The following is a 22488-nucleotide window of genomic DNA, read 5'->3' as shown; positions in this document are numbered from 1 at the left end:
CGCCGTTCAACTTCCACCGATACAAAATCCCCCCCCACCCCCGCGCGCGTACCGCCGGTTTTTCCTTCGTCAGCGGCGGTTAATTAAAGTCTCGCGAAAAATAAAAGCGGAAAAGAGAAGAAACGGAGGCACACGTTCCCCGCTCCGAGCGACGACGAATGACGTTAACGAACTACGAACGCCCTCGGGGTGTACTTCCGGTCGCGCTAAATCAATTTTAAACTCAAACTATCCGTGCCTCGATACGCCCGGAACGACGATCCTTTGAACCGGGGGGAAACTCTGGCCCGCGAGGTCAGAATCATTTTTCAACTTTCGAAGTTGTTTCGATATTTTAGTTTCGTCGATCGTAGGGGTAGGTTCTATTAAACCGATCTCTGATTGTCGAAATTCGAAAAATTTTGCTCGTAACTTATACCATATAACTTCTCGAATCATACACCTGATACGACTTAAAATCGAATTGCAAAAAGAAATCAGTTATCTGAAATAAAATATCGAACTATCGTGGACCATCCTGTATAAGTACGAAGATAATTTCGGTTTAGGGTAGATCGTGTACTCCTGATCGAAAGTGAGCATTCGAGTTTGCTAATAATCCAGAATAGTATAGAAATATAATATGGGAAATAGAAAATCGATATCGAAAACGGAGAAGGGCTCGGTGGTGCGTCTTGCCGATCGAAAATCGCGAGACGAGCGCTATGGACGATTTACCTTTGATCCAGGACGATTCGTCGATCGTCGTCTCGCACGGTGGGCCACCCTAGGTACTAACTTGGTCTAACTTGGTGTAACTTGGTCGTCGAAGGGCTGTGCCACCAATTACCGTTCAGCTCGCCGATCATAGAAAGCCGGATGAGGTTCCAGCCTTCTAGTTCTCTGTATCAGGTGTCGTTCGACTCGCCGTGCTTGTACGCAAGATTCTTCCGCTGTAGGAACAGGTGGATCTCACGGAAGTTCGGTCGATCCACGTCGTTGCGCTGCCAACACTCGCGCATCAGCTCGTAGATATCCTTCGGACAGTTTTTCGGCAGGGGCAGAATGATCTGCGAAAGACAACCAAAAACAACCCCTCGTTGCACGATTTAATCGAGAAGAATTTTTCTAAACGCGTATTATTCAATTTTTCTAAATACAGGGTGTCTCAGTATCGATGGTACAACCGGAGAGGAGGTGATTCTACATGAAAAAACAAATCGAAAATAAGGAATAAAATTATTTAGATAAATAGATTTCGATACAGGCTTTATTATGTTTTCTTGTACTTCGGTATACTTAAGTTCACATGATTTCCTGAGTATCATAATTTTATTTGTTGTCTTAGTATGTTATTCAATTTTGAAGAATTAAAGATATAGAATACTTTAGAATCCATTAGTTTATACAAATCTAATGGGGAATTTTTAACAATTTTTGTATGAATTAAGTTAGTCTAATAAATAAATTGCATGCCTTATTTTCATTTAAATCTACTTTAAATCCATAAACAGAGGTAACACAGTACATCATGTTGATACTAATGATATTGGTGCTACTTGTATCGAAATCAATTCACAATTGATTTTCTCGACAACGAAACCTTAAATGAAAAAATTTTATTCTTTATTTTCGATTTGTTTCTTCATCTAGAATCACCCTCTTTCCGCCTTGTACCACCGTTGCTGGGACACTCTGTATATTCGTACGCGTACACATCGCAGAAAAATAGAACAGACTTATTTTACTAACGTAAGATGTGAAAATTTCTAGATCTCGATCTATTAGACTTCACGAATGGGACTCGAAGAGGGGTTAATAAATTCATAGCGTGTAATTGAATACAGTGTCGCGTTAAAAAAAAAGTTGATTTTGCATTTTTTGAATGCAAGTAGAAAAATAGACGATTTTTTTTCGAATTTTCACCAAATTCGAGACATCGTCCGCTCCCAATTAAGCGACTCGCTCTGTACGTTCGCTTTACCATACATATTCAATAAACCACGGTAACCTGTAACAGTTTGTTTTGCACGAGCATACCTCAACTTTCAACGCGGCTTTATTCCATTAATTTGCAATAGAGAGTTTGTACTGGCGCACAATGCACAAAGGACGGTAATTTACAATTCGAAACGACAGTCAACGAGCGAACCTAATATTCCAAACATTCGATAAAAACATACTTTATCTCGTACGCTAATAGGATTTTACTTGTATAATAAATAAATTTTCCACTCCCTCGCGATTTACGTACGTGGTAATTTGCTTTTAATTTCATTGTAATCTGTTAAAGATCTATCAATATACAGATCGCTGGTCGAACGGAGGCGATATTTTCCAAGCATTTTTATCGCATAATACGTATCCAGAAATCGTAGAAACGGGATTACCCGCGAATATTCTGACTAGAAATTATTCGACAGGGCTGTAAGAACCAGCGAAGTGTAATCGAGAGCCTGAGAGAGGATGCGAATGGCGGCATTCACCACTGGTGAAAGGTTCAGAGAGCATTTAATGCGAAGTACTTATCGCGCACATTAGGCTGAGTATGCGAGCACAATGAGCGAAAGATAGCGAAGAATACTTACCCTCCTCTCGTCCTCTTGGTAAAAATAAGTCGCGTTGTCGACGATGCGATGGTCGGGGAGTTCCTCGAACGGTTGTTCACGCGCGAACGTCAGAATCTCCCAAAGCGTCACTGCAAATGCCCAAACGTCGCTCTTCGACGTGTGTCTCGCCTGATTGCGATAAAAACGGTCAAACATTTACGTTTTAATAGCAACTCGATGAAAACTAATATTAAAAAATGTCTGGATTTAATTTCTACGTTTCTCGAACAGTAATAACTTCTATTGACAAAAACCAGGTTTAGAAAATCGAGCGCAAGAATCGTCCGTTTGAAACGCCATTTAAAAAGTGTAAAAAAACATTTGAAACCACAAGTGGCGAACCCACCCTATGCACAACTCTTTTACACACGTATCACTGTTGCATTGACCTATTTCCGTTGTAACCAATATTTACGGAACTCGGAGACGTTCGAAAATGGCAACGCGCGAAAAATTTCTGACGAGAGAAGCGTAGAGCATGGAATAACTGATTCGATCAATGGTTGTCGGAGATTAAGTATTTAATCAGCGTGATGCACTCTTTTACGCACACGTTGCATCAGCGTCGACCTATTTCCGATCGAGCCAATATTTAAGGGAGAATTTCCATTAGGAACGCGATTACTTAGGCACCTTTTCAAACTTCTTTCGATAAAAAATTTAAGGAACACGCACGCGAGAAGTTTCACAGGCACGTTCAACTTACGAGCGTAGCGTTTATATGGTAGCGACGGGGGATCGCCGCTCTTAAAAGGTTCGAAACATGACGCGGAAGGAGAATATTCCAAGGTTTGAGAAGCAGTTTTCCTTCGAAACAAAGGGCTCCGGTTTCGTTCGAACGCGTTGTCTGAGAAGTCGGGTAACAAGACAAGCGTAAAACGTGGAATAACGATCAATGGTTAGCTGTCGCGGGAGAAAAAGCTTCGGGGGAAACCGACGCGAGGAACCTGGGCGCAACGTGAAACTTAAGTCTCGAGCGGTGGCGGTAGTAATTTATGGAAACTGCGCGCCACGTCGAGTTCGACGAAGTTCAGACGAGAGAGCACCACCGTGAAACGGTTACACGTCTTTACCCTTTCCTTTGCATTGGCAGTGACGCGTCTTGCGGTTCCCTCGGCTGGCACGCGCGTATTTCTCCGACGTAGCGAAAAACCGACGGGTAAACGGCTCGGAAAACGCTCGAGGATTTCAGCGGAGGTTACTCGAATTCGAGCCAGGGACAAACGAAAAAAAAAAAAAACGCTCGATCCCGGCCGGTTAATTGATTCCCGTTTTCCGCGAGCGCGCGCGATCGATCAACCGGCGCCGAGTTAAAATACGATAAAAGTCGTAAATAAAACGTTCCATTTCCGCGGCAGCGAAATTGTTCCGGTAATGGAGTCAATTTTTCATTATCGCCGCCGCCCAACGAGGAAAAATGAACGGAAATAGAGGTAGAAACGATAGGGGAAGACGATTTTCTCGTCGCATTCCGTCGACCAGGTGCCATTCGAAGTTGAAACCGATTTACGGGACGACGAGCACGGCAGGTGGTATCGTTGCTTGACGAGAAATTACTCCAAGTTAAGTGCTTTAGTTGCGTAATTTCAGCCAACTACTCCATCCTGGACGAAAACTGTATGCGCAGGCACCGAGTTTACGGATCGCGCGTGTTCCGGGAACCTTATGAACGTACTTGTACTTTGTACACTCAAACGCGTACGCGAGCGTACCGTTCCCTTTCTAATTAAGACAGAGTTCCCTAATGCGTGGATTACCCAAATCGTGCCTGGTCTCTTTCTTATTAAGGACAATCGGTTTATTCTCATCGAGACGCGTCTGTCGTTGAACAGTACACCACGGTGTTAACCACTTCGATCCTGATTAAATATTTATCATTGTGTTTCCTAATGATACAACATAGTTACATCTTTAACTCTTAAGTGAACTCTCAATCTCAAGTGAATTATTTTACTTGACACCTTAACGCTCATATTTTTCGGGTTAACCAAGAATGATCAGTTTTCTTTATTGGATTTGTTTCTAAAAATGCAGTTTTTATTAATTACGATGTTGTATCTAACGTATAATTTGAAGGAAAACAAATATCGTTTTTCAAAGCAGTCAGACTCGGGCATGAACGTTAAAGGGTTAATATTGACTGATTTTAACAACTGATAAATGGAAATTAACTTTCCTTTAGAGCATTTAAAAAAGTAATGAACTAATGGAGGATTACATAAATTTTCACTCGTTTAATACTCAATACGAAAGAATCTTAAAGCTTTTAGTTTCTTTACCAGGTTTATACTATTTATCAAAATATTACTCCGTCGAATCCAATGCAGCTGAGAGCAAATTTTAATTCTAGAGGCCAAAATAAGACGAAAATCAAGAATATCAATTCTCGATTGAGGCTTCGTTAAGTTATTAAAAAATTAAATTAAAAAATTTCAAATCATTCTGAAAAAATTATTTTTGGCTGCAGGGGTCAATTACAATCATTTTTGGTCAATAGACATACGCCTGAAATCCTACGCAGTTTCGAGAAAAAAATTCCTTACCGAAAATATAATGTCTGACCATGCATTGACGTATTTCCCTGAAATTTCAAACGTATTTTTAAGACGTCATAACTTTTGAACGGATTGGAGGATTGTAATGTTTCAAAATGCAAGCAATGCATATTAATAGTGCTCTACAATACCATAAAAATGGGCTAAAAAAATACATTGGATGTAAGGTCTACAATGGAACTTTAAACACTAATAACTTTTTAACAACGCCTGAATTAACAAATTGGTATTCTTGATTTTCGTCTTATTTTGACCTCTAGAATCTTCCATTAAAATGTTTCCCAGAGGTGGTCGAACGTCCTGTATAATAAAGCCTTCCTCGAACTTCATACGTGTTCTTATCTGTAATAATTTCATTCGTTACGTTTACGGGCAGTGATTAATTACTTGGACACGATTTGTCGTTCCGTGTGCGGAATTCAAAGCGTTTCTTGATTACTAACCGTGTTGGCCACGCATTCGCTTTAATATCGGAGGTCCGAGGCGACTTGGTCGCCATAAAGTTTACGACAGTTGATCGCGAGACATTAGTTCGCGCCGGCGTTGAACTTAATAAAGTCGAACGTTAAATCATTAAATCGACGCTAATTCCGTATAATTCTTGGGGCGACGTATCGCGCGCCGAACCGAGCTCGTTTCATGAACGCGGCACAATGGCGTAGGTCGGATAAACGATGGCAATAATGAAACATTAACGACGCAGTCAATTTGAAATGACTACGCGAACGACCGGCAAAATACTATATCGCCCGCTCGTTTCCCATTTAGTCGAATTACCATTTAGCTATTAATTTGCTACTGCACGGATTTCATTCATACGCGATTCCCGATGGTAATGGCTGCCGTTGATAAGTCGATCGAACCTCGGTTCTCAGATCGAAACGCACAGGATACGAAACAAGTCGAACCTTTTCTGAACAGTTTGCCTCAGACAAGCCATTCTAATTTCGTTTTAAAAAGTACACAGACATCTTCTGTAAATTGTGTAATTTCTGCAAGCCATGAATCTCTTTTCCCGAATTTGAGAATAAATACTGTAAACAAGTATTTAAGAACGGTTGACACGCACCTTGTTTTCTTAAATTTTGCGAATGAATTATTTTATGTACCGTAATAAAAAAGAGTAAGTAAGGACACGTAGACAGGAACTGAATATTAATGCCAGAATATTTTATCGTGCGGTCAAACGATTCGTTCAGAGAACATATGTCAGTATAAATCGATTATAGACATTGGCCAAGAGCATGAAATTAAATTCACAGACTTAGAACGCGGCCATTGAATTTTACTTGTCTACCGCGTCTGACTATTATTAATCATTACTACTTGCGCTGTGCCTAAGTATATTGCCACGTTACTATTTGTATCGACTAGTTACAACTGTCTAGAATATCAATAGAAAACAGAGAAACATTAAATTAAATCCACAGATGTCAAACAGGACTATTAAATTTGATTTGTCTAACATGTCTGCCCAACTATTTATCATGTCTACTTCTGTAGAGTGTGTCTATATTACCACTCTATTATTTCATTCAACCGATTACAAGTGTTCAGAATATCAACAGAAAATGAAGAAACATTAAATTAAATCCACCGACTTGGAACACCGCAAATGAATTTCACTTGTCTACCGCGTCTGACCATTATTAGTCATTACTACTTGCGCTGTGCCTAAGTATCTATATTGCCACGTTTCTATTTGTTTCGACTAGTTACAACTGTCTAGAATATCAATAGAGAACAGAGAAACATTAAATTAAATCCACAGATGTCTAACATGTCTGCCCAACTATTTATCATGTCTACTTCTGTAGAGTGTGTCTATATTACCACTCTATTATTTCATTCAACCGATTACAAGTGTTCAGAATATCAACAGAAAATGAAGAAACATTAAATTAAATCCACCGACTTGGAACACCGCAAATGAATTTCACTTGTCTACCGCGTCTGACCATTATTAGTCATTACTACTTGCGCTGTGCCTAAGTATCTATATTGCCACGTTTCTATTTGTTTCGACTAGTTACAACTGTCTAGAATATCAATAGAAAACAGAGAAACATTAAATTAAATCCACAGACGTCAAACAGGACTATTAAATTTGATTTGTCTAACATGTCTGCCCAACTATTTATCATGTTTACTTCTGTAGAGTGTGTCTATATTACCACTCTATTATTTCATTCAACCGATTACAAGTGTTCAGAATATCAATAGAAAATGGAGAAACATTAAATTAAATCCACCGACTTGGAACACCGTAAATGAATTTTACTTGTCTACCGCGCCTGACCATTACTAGTCATTACTACTTGGGTTACGTGTAAGCATCTGATTACAATTGTTCAGAATATCAACAGAAAACAGAAAAACATCAAATTGAAACCACAGACTTGGAACATGATCATCGAGTTTGATTTGTCTAACGTGTCTGCCCAAATACCTATCCAGTCTACTTGCTCAGAGCGTATCGACATAACCATATTTCACTCCTAACCCACTATTACAAGTAAAATTCACACTTCCTCTCCATCTATTGCCAAATAAAATTCGCGTTGCATAATGCAATATGCGATCAATCCCGTTCGAAGCGTCGCGTCTGATCGGGCGCGGGTTTATTCCACTCGTCGCGCACGCGACCGCGAAACACCGAAAAATCCGCGCTCGCCGGGGAACGACGGCCTCGATTTCCTTCCGCCGGGGGCTTTGACTCCCACACCCGGAGATTCCCCGAAGAGTAAACACCGGCTGTCTCGTCCCGTCGCTGGGAATATTCGGCGAGATCGTCGGTGATCGACGTCATCCGCTAAGTGGAACGATCGCGTCCGGATTGTCGGGGGTCGGTCGAGCGTAAAAAAATTCCCCCGACAACGAATTCCCGGAACGAAGCGCTCCGAAACCGGGACTTTTCACGGTCCCGCCGATGACACCGGCGCATAGTTCGGCGAATAAGCTCGATTCGCTAATGCCGCGCGACCGCAGACAGTTCTGGCGGGCTGACGTTTCGCGGTTTCGCGGATCGACAGTCCGATATCGACGGGCTACGTACGAGAAATTAAAAACAGGATGCGCCCCCGAATAAAATACGTCACCGGCGCGAAACAGCGGCCCTCACCCTTCCCCGTCGTCCCCCCACATTCGTTACACTGATATACTGGCATAACGTACGCTGCCAATAAATTCACCGTGACCGCGGCCGCGGTTCTACGTGGAATACGCGGAGCATCGCGACTTCATTCCGAGCGAATGCAACCGTGAACGCTGACCGTTTCATATTTCTTTGGGGGGGAACGACTAGATAACTATCGGCTCTCTTCGGTCGCGGATAGCGTACAGGAATAATTGTTAGGTACCCGTTATCTGGTGAGTTATGCGAGTCTACAACAGCTTTGTTACTTGGAAATTATTTCCATCGCGCGGCAACTGCAGAATCGTTCGAAACAACGCTTTGGAAAGTATTCGATGACTACTATTTGAAATACAGGTACACAGTTTTCCGTACACGTTTTAGCGGTGTGTTCTGCGAGTAAAGATGGAACTAAAATGTTATGTAATAGAAAGTTCATAAATACTTTGTTGAGAAGTTATGACAAAAATATGAAGTGCGAAAGATATGATAACGCTGTTTCTCTCAGTTTACGTATGTAGTGTCGATGTTAAGTAACATGTTCACTGTTTTTGTAATGTTGAAGTCATACACTGTACTACGAACGTAATTTTAGTCCCTTCGTGCCTTGTGAACGAATTAGAGTGTTCAAAATGCTAAATTCTCAATTCGCGAGTATACAAATATTTATTTCGCATACGACTTACGTGCTGAAAATTCTGGAGCTGCCGTTAGAATACACCTGAAATCCTACCCACTTTCGAGAAAAAAATTCGAGTAGGTACTGAAATTTTTAGACGAAATTAAAAAATTTCAAATGATATTAAACAAAATTATATTTAGTTACAGTGGGCAATTACAATCATTTTTGGTCATTATACATACACCCGAAATCCTACGCATTTTCGAGAAAAAAATTGTTTACCGAAAATATAATGTCTGACCATACCATTGATATGTTTCACTGAATTTTCATGCGAATCTTTAAAACGTCATAACTTCTGAACGGTTTGGACGATTTTAATGTTTAAAAAAGCAAACTACGCGTATTTTGGTGGAGAATATGTACAAATTGCAAAAATATTCGAAAGGTTGGCCCTTGACCCTGCAAAATGCGAAAAATCCCATAAAAATGATCCAATTTTCAAACAGCCGTAACTTCTACAATTGTGAATATATTTCAATGAAACTTTTTTCTAAAGTAGAGCTCATGGGTACCTACAAAAAAGTATTAGACAACTTTTCTGTATGGTGTCAAATAAAATTACTAAAAACGAAAAACTCATTTTTAAGAAAAATCGACAGGTGCCTAAATTTTCGGTGAAAAAAAAAGATTTCAAATCGTTCTGGAAAAATTATTTTCAATTGCGGGGGTCAATTACAATCATTTTTGGTGAATAGACATAACCTCGAAATCTTGCGCATTTTCGGGAAAAAAATTCAGTACGAGCGGAACTTTACACGTCAATAACTTTTTAACGAAGCCTCCACCAACAAATTAGTATTCTTGATTTTCGTCTTATTTTGACCTCTAGAATCCCCCATTAAAATTTTTCCCAAGGGTGGCCGAACACTCTGTATAACGGTACGAGATTTTCGAAGAGAGCACATTGCAAACGTATTTAAATGATTTTTGTTTCTATCATCGACAAGCGATAAACCGTGTTCCACTACTTTAATTTCACCGGTGCACAGGGATCCTCGATTCGCGTCCTTTGTAAAGAAACAAAATTGTTACTCTTTCAAATTTTCCGCGCGAACGAAGATGAAATTGTAAAAACGGGGGTCGGAAGAGTTATTAAAACGCAAACGTTCAAAGTCATTAGCTGCCTAATGCGCCCTAATCTGCTTGTTCTCGTTTCGAGCCCCGGTGTTCCGACTCCTCGAATCCACCTGGAGTTTCAGCGATCCGCGTGGATCAGCTCGGATGGGTTTCTGAACGCGGATGAGAGCTAAAATGGATCCCCGGGGCGGATCGAGCGCGGATTCGAAGTCGAAACGGGTCGAAGCACGCGAAAGCCATCCATTAAACAATGATCGCTATTGTTCCAACTTACCAAAACGGTGTGTTCAACGAATCTTGAAGGCAAATATTGGATGAAAAAATTGAACGACCATCGGCACGAGCGCGAAAACGCGGCTTTGATTTCGGGACGGGCTGAACAACGGACGGCGAAGCATTCACGGAAACCAACCCGAGTTTCATCGCGTGGATGCGCAGCCACGGTCCATTTAAACATCACTGACCGAAGCGGCACGATATAAAACCGTTCGATCGTGCTTGGTTCATTTTTTTTTTTTTTTTTTGCCCCCCTCGCTCCTCTCGCTGGACAAAAATCGTTTACAATTTATCTCGCGGCGTCTACTGCGACGAAACCTAATTCAGTCCTCGCGTTGCGGAACGGTTCGATCGGGACGTTTCCGAGTCACAGAATTGCGGGAAAGTAATCGCGCGGTTTGGCGAATCGATACCACTCTCGGTGCGATCATAGATAGATTTTTTTCAAGCAAAACAAATTACGGGCTCGAGCTGGGTAAAACTTATTATTTTTTTACTCTTTAAATTCTTGATGAAACGTAAGAAATTTTTAATTCACATACCATTTAACCCTTAAGTGGATTATCGGGACAATTGCAAGTTTAAAATAATAATTACTTAATACATGTCAATGCAATTATTTGAAAATTTATGTAATCTATTAGTTCATTAGTTTTTAAATGTTTTGAAGGAAAATTGAATTGAATTTAGTAAAATAATTCACTTGAGATTGAGAGTCCACTTAGGGGTTGAAATAGTGCTGTTTTATATTGTGGAGTATAAATTTTGAGCATCATAAATTGTACCTTATTCGGACTAAATGATACGAAAATATATTTTAGATTCTGGAATCTGAAAATCAGTCTGAATATATTTAATTCTGATTTTCACTATCGTTTTTTAACGACTTTAATCGATCAAATTGCTGGTATTTCGAAAGATTCTTGCACTCGAAGATTGATATTGGATAGGACCATTGTCTGCAGCACTAATTAGCAACTTACCATGAGCATGGATTCCCAGGCCATCCATCGAATCGGCAGTGGAGGTCGACCTTCGACCCGGAAATAGTCAGCCGCGTAGGCGCTCCTTCCGGAACCCAGATCCGACACTTTCACCGTGTAACCACGACCCACCAAGCAGTTCCTGCAACAAGTCCACGAACCTTCCAAATGCAATTTTTTACTTTACTACAACGAGCTTCAACTTCGATATTTACGATGAAAAACCGTTACGAGAAATAAAAAATCACCATTATTCTCTGTTTTTCGTAAAGATCGATCCGTACTAAAAATTTCACTGTCTCACGATACAACTGGGGGAACGGTAAATAAAGAAGCTTTCGTCCCCAATTCGCTGACACTTAATTCTTTTTCCATTTAGCTTCCGTCGTTCGTCCCGAACCCTCGCCTCGAACTTACGACCCCTGGTATTTGCGATACAACTTCCGCGCTGCAAAGAAAGTACCAGCAGACCTCACGAGATAATCCGTCTTCGAGGTCGAGCGGATTAGTTCAGTCACCCTTATTCTGTCACTCGGACAAGTAGAGCGAATTGCTACGAGACGCGCTAAAAGCACGGATCGCGACCCTCGGGCAGGATCAACGTGATCCCACGAAAAGAATATTTCCCGACTACCCGCGCGGCTTTCATACACTACGATCCTCTTTGGACGTTTGATCTATACGGATTCTAGAAACTCTTCGAATAATAATGTTGTACGATTTAAAGAAAAAATAATGTCAGACTTTATGCATATCACTACTTCATTCGTAACTGACACACTAGTCTGGATATTTTAGATAGTTTTAATGAGCCACTATTAGACGTGGCAAGGCCTTCCCTTTAAAATGGTTTTCGTTTCACGACGATTCGATTTTCCGTTTTAAAGTAATTTTTAAAATACCACTCTTGGCCTTACAAAAGTCTATTACCGCGTATTAAAAGTACTACAACTTTAGTAGCGTGTGGTTCCGGAACTACTAGTGTTTTCTTTATTATTAAACCACGATTAGAAGCGGCGAACCTTCCTCTTTAAAATGGCTTTTGGTTTTTGTCGATCCGACTTTCCGTTTTGGAGATATCGTAATTTATGTAAAGGGGTAATTTTTCTAATTTGACTATCTCTGTCTCCGTCTGACGCGTCGCGCCGGACCTCTCTTTCTCGTACGTGACTCGTGACCGAGTGGCCGAGTGACCTACTTTCAATGTGCGCGCGCGGTCAACGACCTTGACAAGGCCGTAGTAAGAAAGTAAACAAACGCTTCGGACCCTTATATCTCCGTAACTAGCCACCGCATCGACTTGAAACTAAAATCGCCATATCTCCGGAACTAATAACGCTATCGAGTCTCACAAACGCTCATTTTAAAGGGCATTTCATCCCCTATCCGATGAATATAACTACTGTTATATATCATGCTGTCTTCTATGTTTTTTTTTTAATTTACTTTTACTCTACGTACCCAAAGAAGTTTCAGAAATTCCTATCTATCATACGTCTGGTGTGCAATAAAACCAGATTATAAATTTTTTCTTTATTCGAAAATCAATTTAAATTTGTATACAGAATGTTTACGTAATTACCTGCCAACAAATAATTCTTTTCTCTAGAACTAACTACGATATCGACTTGAAACAAAATTCGTTCCCAATAAAACTGTTTCCAGAATCATGGTTAATTCTTTGCAATGTTTACTCGTGCTCTAAATATAAATTTCGATTTAGAAGGAACATTTTCATGCTCGAAACGTGTCTAGCGACGGAAACTTGCGCGAGAATTGAAATATTTTCGTCCCGATGGCAATCCTTGGCGGTCTCTCGAGTTTTCGCGCGCGTTAAGCGTCGTCTGGCCGTGATGGATTCCGAAGGACCGTCCTCGAAGCTAGCAAAAGGGCGGTTGCTTAAAAGCGCGCCGCAGAAAGGTTCCCGAGCACGTCGAAAGCGATGGTCGTCCGAAGCTGAGCGCTGATTTTCACGTAAAACCGGGCGTTTATCGCTGCGCCGCGACGAGAGGCCGTACAGAGGAACAGTTTAGTAGCCATCCGCCGACGCTTTTATTTTACGCGCGTCGGCGTAGTGTTCTCCGCGGCGGATTTGCCCGGCGACTTTCCGCGCCATCGGTTAAACACAGGTCTGGGTGACGCGAGAGCAGTTAAAAATTTTATTACTCGCTTTAATTAATCTCCGCCCCGTCCACGGATGACACAACAGGGAAGAGCGCATACCGCATTCAATTACGCGGCGAAACGACGGAAATTGCCAGCGGCGTAACACATTTTGTTGACCATATTAATTACGGAACAATCGTACCTATTACGAGCGTTAACGAGCTTTGGGCGATTAAAATATGTCGAAGAATACGGTCTCCGGCGAGAGCGGTTTCGTTCCCCGCAACGATATTTACTGTTTCTAATTTCCTTACAAAATAACAAATAAAATAACACTCGTAAGCAAATATTAAGCCTCCCTCGAACTTCATACGCGTTCTTATCAGTAATGATTTTATTCGTCGCGTTAGTATTACTAAAAATAGTAACGCTTTCGTTGATCTTCCCGTCACGATGTAAACGAAACGTGACTATATTCGACAGAATCGACCGTACCTTCCGCACTGGTGGTCCTGTTGTCCCGAATACATCGTATTTCTTTCCGCAGCAGCTGTGACCACGGACGAAAGTGTTTCGCGTAAAGTTTCGAGCGCGTAACGATTGTTCGTAACGCGCCAACGAAAATACCGGCACGCGCGTCGCGTTTGTTTTTATTCCGTAGAATAAACTTAATTATCGCGTCGATTCCCTTATTAACTCGAACGTCAAATGGTTCCCGGCGTAGTCGGCGGCGTTTGAAAGTTCGCCGCGACATTACAGTGCGCGGGAATTGTTCGGGGCTGATTCCGTTGTTTAATCGCGACGGCTCAAAGGACTGGCAAAACCGTTTCATATATCCATCGTTTTATTTGCCGGTGGCTGGTCGGTTATTGGGCCGTTTGGCTCGATACTCGTTTCTATAAATCAACAGGCAATTAATTTCAGCCGCGTCGGGCCGCGCGCGCGTTTCCCGTTTATGTGGCGGCGGCGCTCGCGCCGCGGGGCATTATAATTAAAGTTTATGATTAGAGTTAATAATTCGAACACGTGACCCGGCTATCCCCCCGACCACACCTGTTCGGTTTTAATGGTCCTGCCACGTTGAACGTCCCGTCGAGTTGCCAGCGGGTGCCGTGCGCCGAGGAGTTTCTGAATCGAAGCTGCGGTACCACGGAGGAACCTTGACTCCAGCACGGCGAAATCGTAACAGAAAGGGTTGCAAACTTCGCCCTTAAACAGGGGCGACCGTAACGCGGAACTGCTGACATAATTTACCGAGTTATTTGTGCGCGCCTCAACGCGGCTGCGAAGAAACTCGAGCGTGAAAACTGGAGGGCTTGCTGATCGCGAAACCTGCTTGTTTCTGCTTTTAATTGTTAATATCGTTGCCTATGGTGACGGAGAAAATTGGAAGACAATTATAGAAGCGATTCATCGAGCGAAATGTGTTTTTAATTTGTTAAAAATGTTCCGTCAATTTTGGAATGATTTTATTGGGAACCAGTTACTTAAAATTGCGTAAAAAATATAAATGTATAATTAAAGTGTAGTTGAATGAACCACAAGAAAGAATCACAGGATGTGGCATTTGTTTTAAAAAAAATTCATGAAAATTCCCACCCCTTGAAAAATCAGAACATTCTTGAAGGGTCGAAGAGGTTTTCTGATGATAGTTTGTTTGGATAATATATCCCGGCGAGTTTTGAAATCTCGCTTCATTTTCTTAATTATTTTGACACGGACGGTGAGGATATACTGATTGAGAACCACCCTGAAGGCTCCAATCACCCACTCGTCAAGACATGATTTTTAAATATGAGTTTATTTAAAACGAGACAACAGTAGGAACCAGTTATTTAAAATTGTATAAAAAATATAAATGTATACTCAAAATGTAGTTAAGTAACCCACAAGAAAGGATCCCAAGACGTGGCATTTGTTTTAAAAAAAATTCAAGAAAATTCCTCACCCCTTGAAAAAATCAAAGCTAAATATTCTCCGTTGGAAAGTTTTCTGTTTGACAGTTTGTTTGGATGATGTATCCCGTTAACAGCGACCATGGACGAACGAGGGCTCTCCGGGAACGCGTTTGCGGAAAGTAAAGCGCCAGAGTATCGTCGAACGAATGACTGATCGGCGAAGTTTGTCTTAAAGTAATCTATGAGAGACTGTCGTTACCTTGTGGCGAGATCCCGATGCACGAAGTCCATTTCCTCGAGGTGTTTCATGCCGGATGCTATTTGCGTGGCCATGTAAACCAACGTGCCGAAACTGCAACACGAAGAACGAGGCGGGTTCCATCCTGAAGTTTACTCCTCGAAACTCTATGTCTATGTGTACGCCGCGTACGTATCGCGTTATGTACACGACCGGTCGTTTGCATCGGCTGGCAATACCGCAAATGACGACGCGTTAAAGTACAGTCGAACGCACGTCGACTGACCATTTGCATTAACAACAAAAGGCCGACTGATCGATCCTACTGTCGCTCGCCTACGCCCGTCGTAGAACCAAACATCGCGATCTTTCTCTGTTTTTTATTCCTGCTATTTTCGTTCGAAATCGTCGTAGTCGAGCGAATTTTCGGAGGAAAGGAACGACTCTATCGGAAGAAATGAGACATTTTTGCCTCGACATAAAATTTCTATCGGTTATCGGTGATTAATGGCCGACTCCGATGGTCGTCAGAGGGATCGTCATTATTCGATTATCGTCGTTACGCAGTGAATAATGAGTATCCCACGGCGGATAATGTACGAGAATGGCCAAACGACACGTTCGTTTGGACAATGTGACAAACTATTCTTCTTTTTTTTTTCAGCTAGCTTTTTGCAGAAGCAGATTACGCGGTAGAACAGATTTATTTGTTCGCGGGACGGCCACGTCAACGGAACCTGCGTAAATATTGTTGAATGCGCGTGTTCATGAAGAGAAACGATATATTTCATTCGGATCTACCCGGTGGATTCGCTTTCGAAAAATACATCGCGCGGCCAGTTTTCATTGTTTCCTTCGTGATGTTTGCGAGACGGTTTTTCCTCGCTACGCGACTTCTGTAAATAACACGAAATTTCGATTAGCCGACGGTTATGTATCGAATAAATGTTATCGAAATTGGATTTCTATGAATCGAACTATGTCATTTGCAACCCCGACGGACCGGGGGAAGGTGTTTTCGTTAGCGCGGTGAAAAGTAATCGGCGAAAATACAAATCGAAACAATTTTAGATATTTGAAAATTGCATTTGGCTCGTTCCGCGTTTAATCGATCACTCTTTGCGCGCGTAGTCCGAGGGATTTTTGTGAAATTGAAATGTGGTGTAGCTTCCGTAAAATTAAAATTGCGAACAACAGAGTACGTTGAACTTCGAAATTTTTGCCTGTCTGGTGAGAGTAGACCCCGAAACTATCAACTATATTGACTCGATATTTGTTTTTATTGCTTAGCCTACATTTTGTTTACCTGTTGCGATCAATACAAGTGTAGAATAAAACTAGAATTCGACTTTGTTATCGATGCAAGTAGAAATAGTCAATATTGGTCAGACGCGCATTAAATTCTACTTAATCGTATTAAATTTTGTAATTTACTGTTTCGTTAGTTATAGTTCTTTATAATAAGGAACGCGATTCTTAGGTACATTATAATTTTGTAGCGTTGAAATATTTTATAATACGGAATTGGAAATTTTAGGTATTAATATAGAGGTGGTAGCTGAATTTCTTTCGGAGATATGAGTGACAACATTGAAATTTCTATGAGACCTGTCAATTTCAGTTTTAGACTTCACAATCAAATATTACAGCGTGAGTTGGTTATTTCAAACGAACCGCACCACGGCTATTAACAGCTAATTACGGTGTCAATTATAAAATGTCAATCATAGAAGTTATCCAATTGTGTACAAGAAATTTCTCAAAATATATTTACATTTCTCCTGGAATTTCAAACATAGACGACTCGATTTAAAATGCTCAAAATTAATAAATCCTGTAAAATATGTTCATGAACGCACTGCAAATATTCTTTGGGGAATAGTACGTTTATAAATGTTACACAAATACAAACGTAGTGTATTTTACGTTGTCGTAAAATTACCATGCAATTTACGATTCTTTTAGAATGAAAATTTCTGTTGCAAAGAGTTAAGCAAACAAAAAAAAAAAATATATACGTATTCCGAAAGGCCAATTCTTCTCGATGAAAAAATAGCAACTCGATACGGTTCGCGGTTACGGAGTTAAAAATTCGTTCGCGCAGACTGTTATCGCTGAAATATCGCAAAACCCGAGGTTCTGTGTTTTTTAGGGAAATTCGAAACCAGGAAAATGATGACTCCCTTCCATAGTTTTACGTGGATCGTATTATATTTCGGTTTCGTCGAAATCCATTATATAAAGGGTAAAAAGTGATCGATTTAGCGTGAAATTGCCCGTTTAGCGAATACCGCAACATCGCCTGAAACACCGGTTTACAAAGCGAATGGAAATAGTTTCGTCTGTGTCGTGAGTTTAATTAACAGTATCAAGTAGCTTTGACCGGCGGACAGGTTTCTAATTCCGTCAGTTACAGGATTTATTTGTTTTCCCTGCATTCTTGCAGATCGATCTACCATGCTCGTCGCGTGCATCAACAGGGTTTTCAGTTATAAACGCGAAAACACTAACAACTCGTAAATAAAACATTCGAGAAATAAAGAAATTCACGTAGTAATTCGACAAATGTATTTACCATTGCTCGAGAATTGTTGATCGCGTTTTAAATAATTCGAACGATCAGTTTTAAATTAAAGGACTTGCACGACCACGTTAGCTATGATTTTCTAGATTCAAATACAAATTCAGTGATCTCGACACGAAAATTGACACGAGCGATTATTTTTCATGAAATACGCGTACCTCGAAACGCAAAGTTTGGCCACCCGTTAGATCGATTCGACGTTTCAGTCCAAGATAAAGGGAAGAACGATTCTATTGGTCGTTCCTGTTGTAGCAAGCCACCAGAAACGAATGCACGTGAAAAACACGGTCCGTCGACAGCTGTCACGCGCACCGCTGATCTTCTCTGTCGTTCACCTCTCATTTTCAGCCGATTTCTCGTATTTCGAGCACTTTCGACCGATTCGCGGACACGCCGCATTCCCACACGCGCCTCGAACGTGATTGGAACTGACGTTCTCGCAACGATAAAATCGAAAAATTGGGTTCATTGTTCTCCGACGGGCGTCATCGTTAACTGAAATATCATTCGTCACGCGCACGATGCGACCGACAAGAAAAATCGACGTTGTTCCGCGTTTCGATTGGACACTGGCGATGTAACAACGCGAACGATGCAACCAACTGATTGAAAAATCAAACAACTCTTACAAAACTAATTATCTCCGCTCGAAACGTCCATTTCCAAATAATTACGCGAAGATTATCGGTGAATTCTTCCGTCTTTGCAGGAATACTTATTTACATTCAGTCCGTTGCGCCATTTATAGCAGACCAAGTGAATGGTTACAAACGATGAAAGCATATTTCAATACGCAAGATTCAAACCGGAACTTCTAACACGCGTAATTAATAATCTAGCGTAACTCGTAACTTAACCAGTCGCTATGGAAGTTTTCCAATCCTACGAGCCCTTTAAAATTTATAGAATCCGTACCCCCCCAGAGTTTTATACAATGGGAGTTCAGAGTTTCTTGCTACAATTAATGTTATAGAAACTTTCTGTTTAGGAAATGGACGTTTCACGAGCCTTTTCTTTCGATTAATATATAGGGTGTTCGGCCATCCCTGGGAAAAATTGTAATGGAAGATTCTAGAGGCCAAAATAGGGCGAAAATCAAGAATACCAATTTGTTGATGGAGGCTTCGTTAAAAAGTTATTAACAATTAAATTCAAAAATTTCAAATCGTTCTGGAAAAATTATTTTCGGTTGCGGGGGTCAATTACAATCATTTTTGGTGAATACATATACTTCCGAAATCCTACTCAGTTTCGAGAAAAAAATTCGAGTAAGTGCTGAAAGTTTTGGGTGAAAAAAAAGACTTTCGAATCGTCTTGGAAAAATTATTTTTAGTTGCGGGAATCGATTACAATTATTTTTGGTGAATACACTTACCCTCGAAATCCTACGCAGTTTCAAGGAAAAAATTCATTACCGAAAATTTCATGTCTGACCATACCATTGACATGTTCCACTGAAATTTAATGCGAATCTTTAAAACGTCATAACTTCTGAACGGATTGGACGATTTTAATGTTTAAAGAAGCAAACTACGCGTATTTTGGTGGAGAATGTGTACAAATCGCAAAAATATTCGAAAAGTTGGTCCTTGACCCCGCAAAATGAGAAAAACCCCATAAAAATGGTCTAATTTTCAAACAGCCATAACTCCCACAATTGTGAATCTATTTCAATGAAACTTTTTTCTGAAGTAGAGCTCATGGGTACCTACAAAAAAGTATTAGACAACTTTTCTGTAGGGCGTCAAATAAAATTATCAAAAATGAAAAACCCATTTTTAAGAAAAATCGACAGGTGCCTAAATTTTCGGTGAAAAAAAAAGATTTCAAATCGTTCTGGAAAAATTATTTTCAATTGCGGGGGTCAATTACAATCATTTTTGGTGAATAGACATACCCTCGAAATCCTACTCAGTTTCAAGAAAAAAATTCGAGTAAGTGCTGAAAGTTTTGGGTGAAAAAAAAGACTTTCGAATCGTTTTAGAAAAATTATTTTTAGTTGCAGGGATCAATTGCAATAATTTTTTATCAATAGACATACCCCCGAAATCTTGCGCATTTTCGAGAAAAAAATTCGATACGGTCGGAACTTTAAACGTTAATAACTGTTTAACGAAGTCTCCATCAACAAATTGGTATTCTTGATTTTCGTCTTATTTTGGGCTCTACAATCCCCCATTACAATTTTTCCCAGGGGTGGCCGAACACCCTGTATATACAATGACGAGTCTGACTCGTTGCAAGTTTTTAATGTCAAATCATCGACTCTCATACATTAAATGTTCACTATTTTTTTTTCGTGGCCATTACTTGTACGAACGAATTAAATGATACACGTCTGAAAAATTATCTCATATTAAAATCAACACGAATTGTCGAAGAATAATATTCACGAGTTCTGTAATGGCAAGTATGGAATCTAATCGACGCAGCGTTAGATGTTTAACTTATTTTCGACGAAACGTAGATAAATACTAGTTCGAGCGCGTTTCCATCGACTCGATATAATCGCGCGGATTATTCCGTCGTCCGGTAAAATCGTTTCGTCGCCGTATCGCTGTAATTAGCCGTACCTGAGGGTCTTAGCAGTGTGCACGGTGGACGTTTCAGCGATGTGGCTCTGCAAATATTGATTCAAATCCCCGTACTCGCCGTTTTCCAATACGATGCACATGGGGTCGTCTTGGAGGCTGGCACCGAGTAGCCGCGCGACATTCCGATCGGCCAGACGCGCCGTTCTTTTTGCCTCCTGTTGAAATTCTATCCTGGAAAATACACGGGACACTCGGAAGTAATATCTTTATAGCCGGATGCCCTACCGACCGGCTGGGTATTGAATACGGACACACGGACATACTGGAAATAATGCGGGTATTCTGTCTGTGTACCGGTGTCGTTGTCCCAGGAAAGCTCACTCTGTTTCGAAAGAGAGAGAGAGAGAGAGAGGAGAGTGGAAGAGAGAGAGGCAGGTTTGGGAAAACAACGGAAGAATAGAAGAGGGATTGTAGCCGGCAGAAGCTACGTAACACGGACCAGGGATAACGGCTACTGCCGAGATTATCGTTTCAAGAACGCTTGTGAGCTTCATGTTTAATAGAGCTTTCCGCCTGTGTTTCGGTTGTCTAATATTTATGATCTGGATAAGAGGAAGCCCGATGTTTCCGAGACCTTCGAGGGTCGCTTATTTCTGAGCTACAGCGTTCGGAAATCGATTGTTTGCGCGGCTGTACCCTCCATCCTACGTCCTTTTGTTCGACCCAGCGATATGGTTCGTTATGTTTACTAAAACTCGTTCGAACGAGCAATCGACTTGGGAATAAAATTTTATACGATCTTGTTAACAAATTTCTCGCGAAACGATTCATGCAAATACTCGTCGGGGAGAAAATATTATTAGACTTATGGAGACTTCAAACCTTTCGAAACTATGCGCTATGAAATTTTACAATTAGTTAAATTTAATGCTCCATTCCATATTCCAACATTTAAACGACATTATACACACAATAATTGTATTAATCGTGTTCTTGTCTCTGTATTCCTTTAAAAAGCATGTCACTAGAGATGTACGCACTGCATCTTGTAACATATGCAATCAATAATTACACGTATTATGCATTATTATATCAAAGGGTGTACAAACCCGTAAATAAATAAGTAAAATTAATTCTCCGGTTGAGGTGAATTTTACTGAAGTTAACAGACATAAATACTATGAAAAATTTCAAGTAAATTGAAGATTCTATTTAAAAATCTAAATATCTGCAAACAATCCCCCTCGTTTGGCCATGCACGGCTATGGGCGCGAGAGAAAAATAAATAAAAAACGAAGCAAACGAGGGGGATTGTATTTCCCGGGGCTCCGGGTGTCCCGGACATCAGACTCCTCGTCGACGATACGCGTTTCGTTAGCGGAGGAACCTGTAATCCCCGATCTTGTCCACCAGGATCACCCGTTCGCTGCGCCGGCGATAACGCGTAGCTTGTTCGTCCCTGGGACACGCTTTATCCCGGACATTCGCCTCCTTGGCCTCGAACGGGAACATGTACGGTACACGGTGGTCCCCGGACCTTTTTTCAAACCCAAAAATCGCGACACGTATCCAGAAAATGATTTATACGACGACGAGAACCGGGGCTGCGTTTGAGTTGAAATAAAATAAACCATTACTATAGAATTGTTTGCGAATATTTTTTAATAAGAGCAGCATTTTGTCACCCATTTGGATTGATTTCGAAACGAATGACACCAGAATTCCGCATCGTTTATAATTGCTACGAAGAATCGAAAGGGCAGGTTGGAAATTGTTGCCGACAAACGACCAAAAGCGGATTAGAATCGCCGTGCATGTAGCTCGCTCTCGA

The 22488-nt window shown here is 40.9% G+C and overlaps 1 protein-coding gene across 3 annotated transcripts in view; it reads right to left on the bottom strand.

Moving 5' to 3' along the window:
* Positions 1 to 527: 527 nt before the first annotated feature.
* Positions 528 to 22488, bottom strand: part of Ddr (discoidin domain-containing receptor 2) — a 246387-nt gene continuing 224426 nt past the window's right edge. For all 3 annotated transcript variants that reach the window (XM_076766209.1, XM_076766211.1, XM_076766210.1), the window contains 5 exons: positions 20697 to 20888; positions 15561 to 15653; positions 11298 to 11439; positions 2568 to 2717; positions 528 to 1049 (listed from right to left, as the gene is read on the bottom strand). In XM_076766209.1, the coding sequence (XP_076622324.1) occupies positions 888 to 1049; positions 2568 to 2717; positions 11298 to 11439; positions 15561 to 15653; positions 20697 to 20888 (739 nt within the window). In that variant the 3' untranslated portion in view covers positions 528 to 887. The remainder of the gene's footprint in view (positions 1050 to 2567; positions 2718 to 11297; positions 11440 to 15560; positions 15654 to 20696; positions 20889 to 22488) is intronic.

Source organism: Colletes latitarsis, chromosome 6, assembly GCF_051014445.1.
Source record: "Colletes latitarsis isolate SP2378_abdomen chromosome 6, iyColLati1, whole genome shotgun sequence".
Lineage (NCBI taxonomy): Eukaryota > Metazoa > Arthropoda > Insecta > Hymenoptera > Colletidae > Colletes > Colletes latitarsis.
This window is presented reverse-complemented; position numbering and strand designations above follow the sequence as displayed.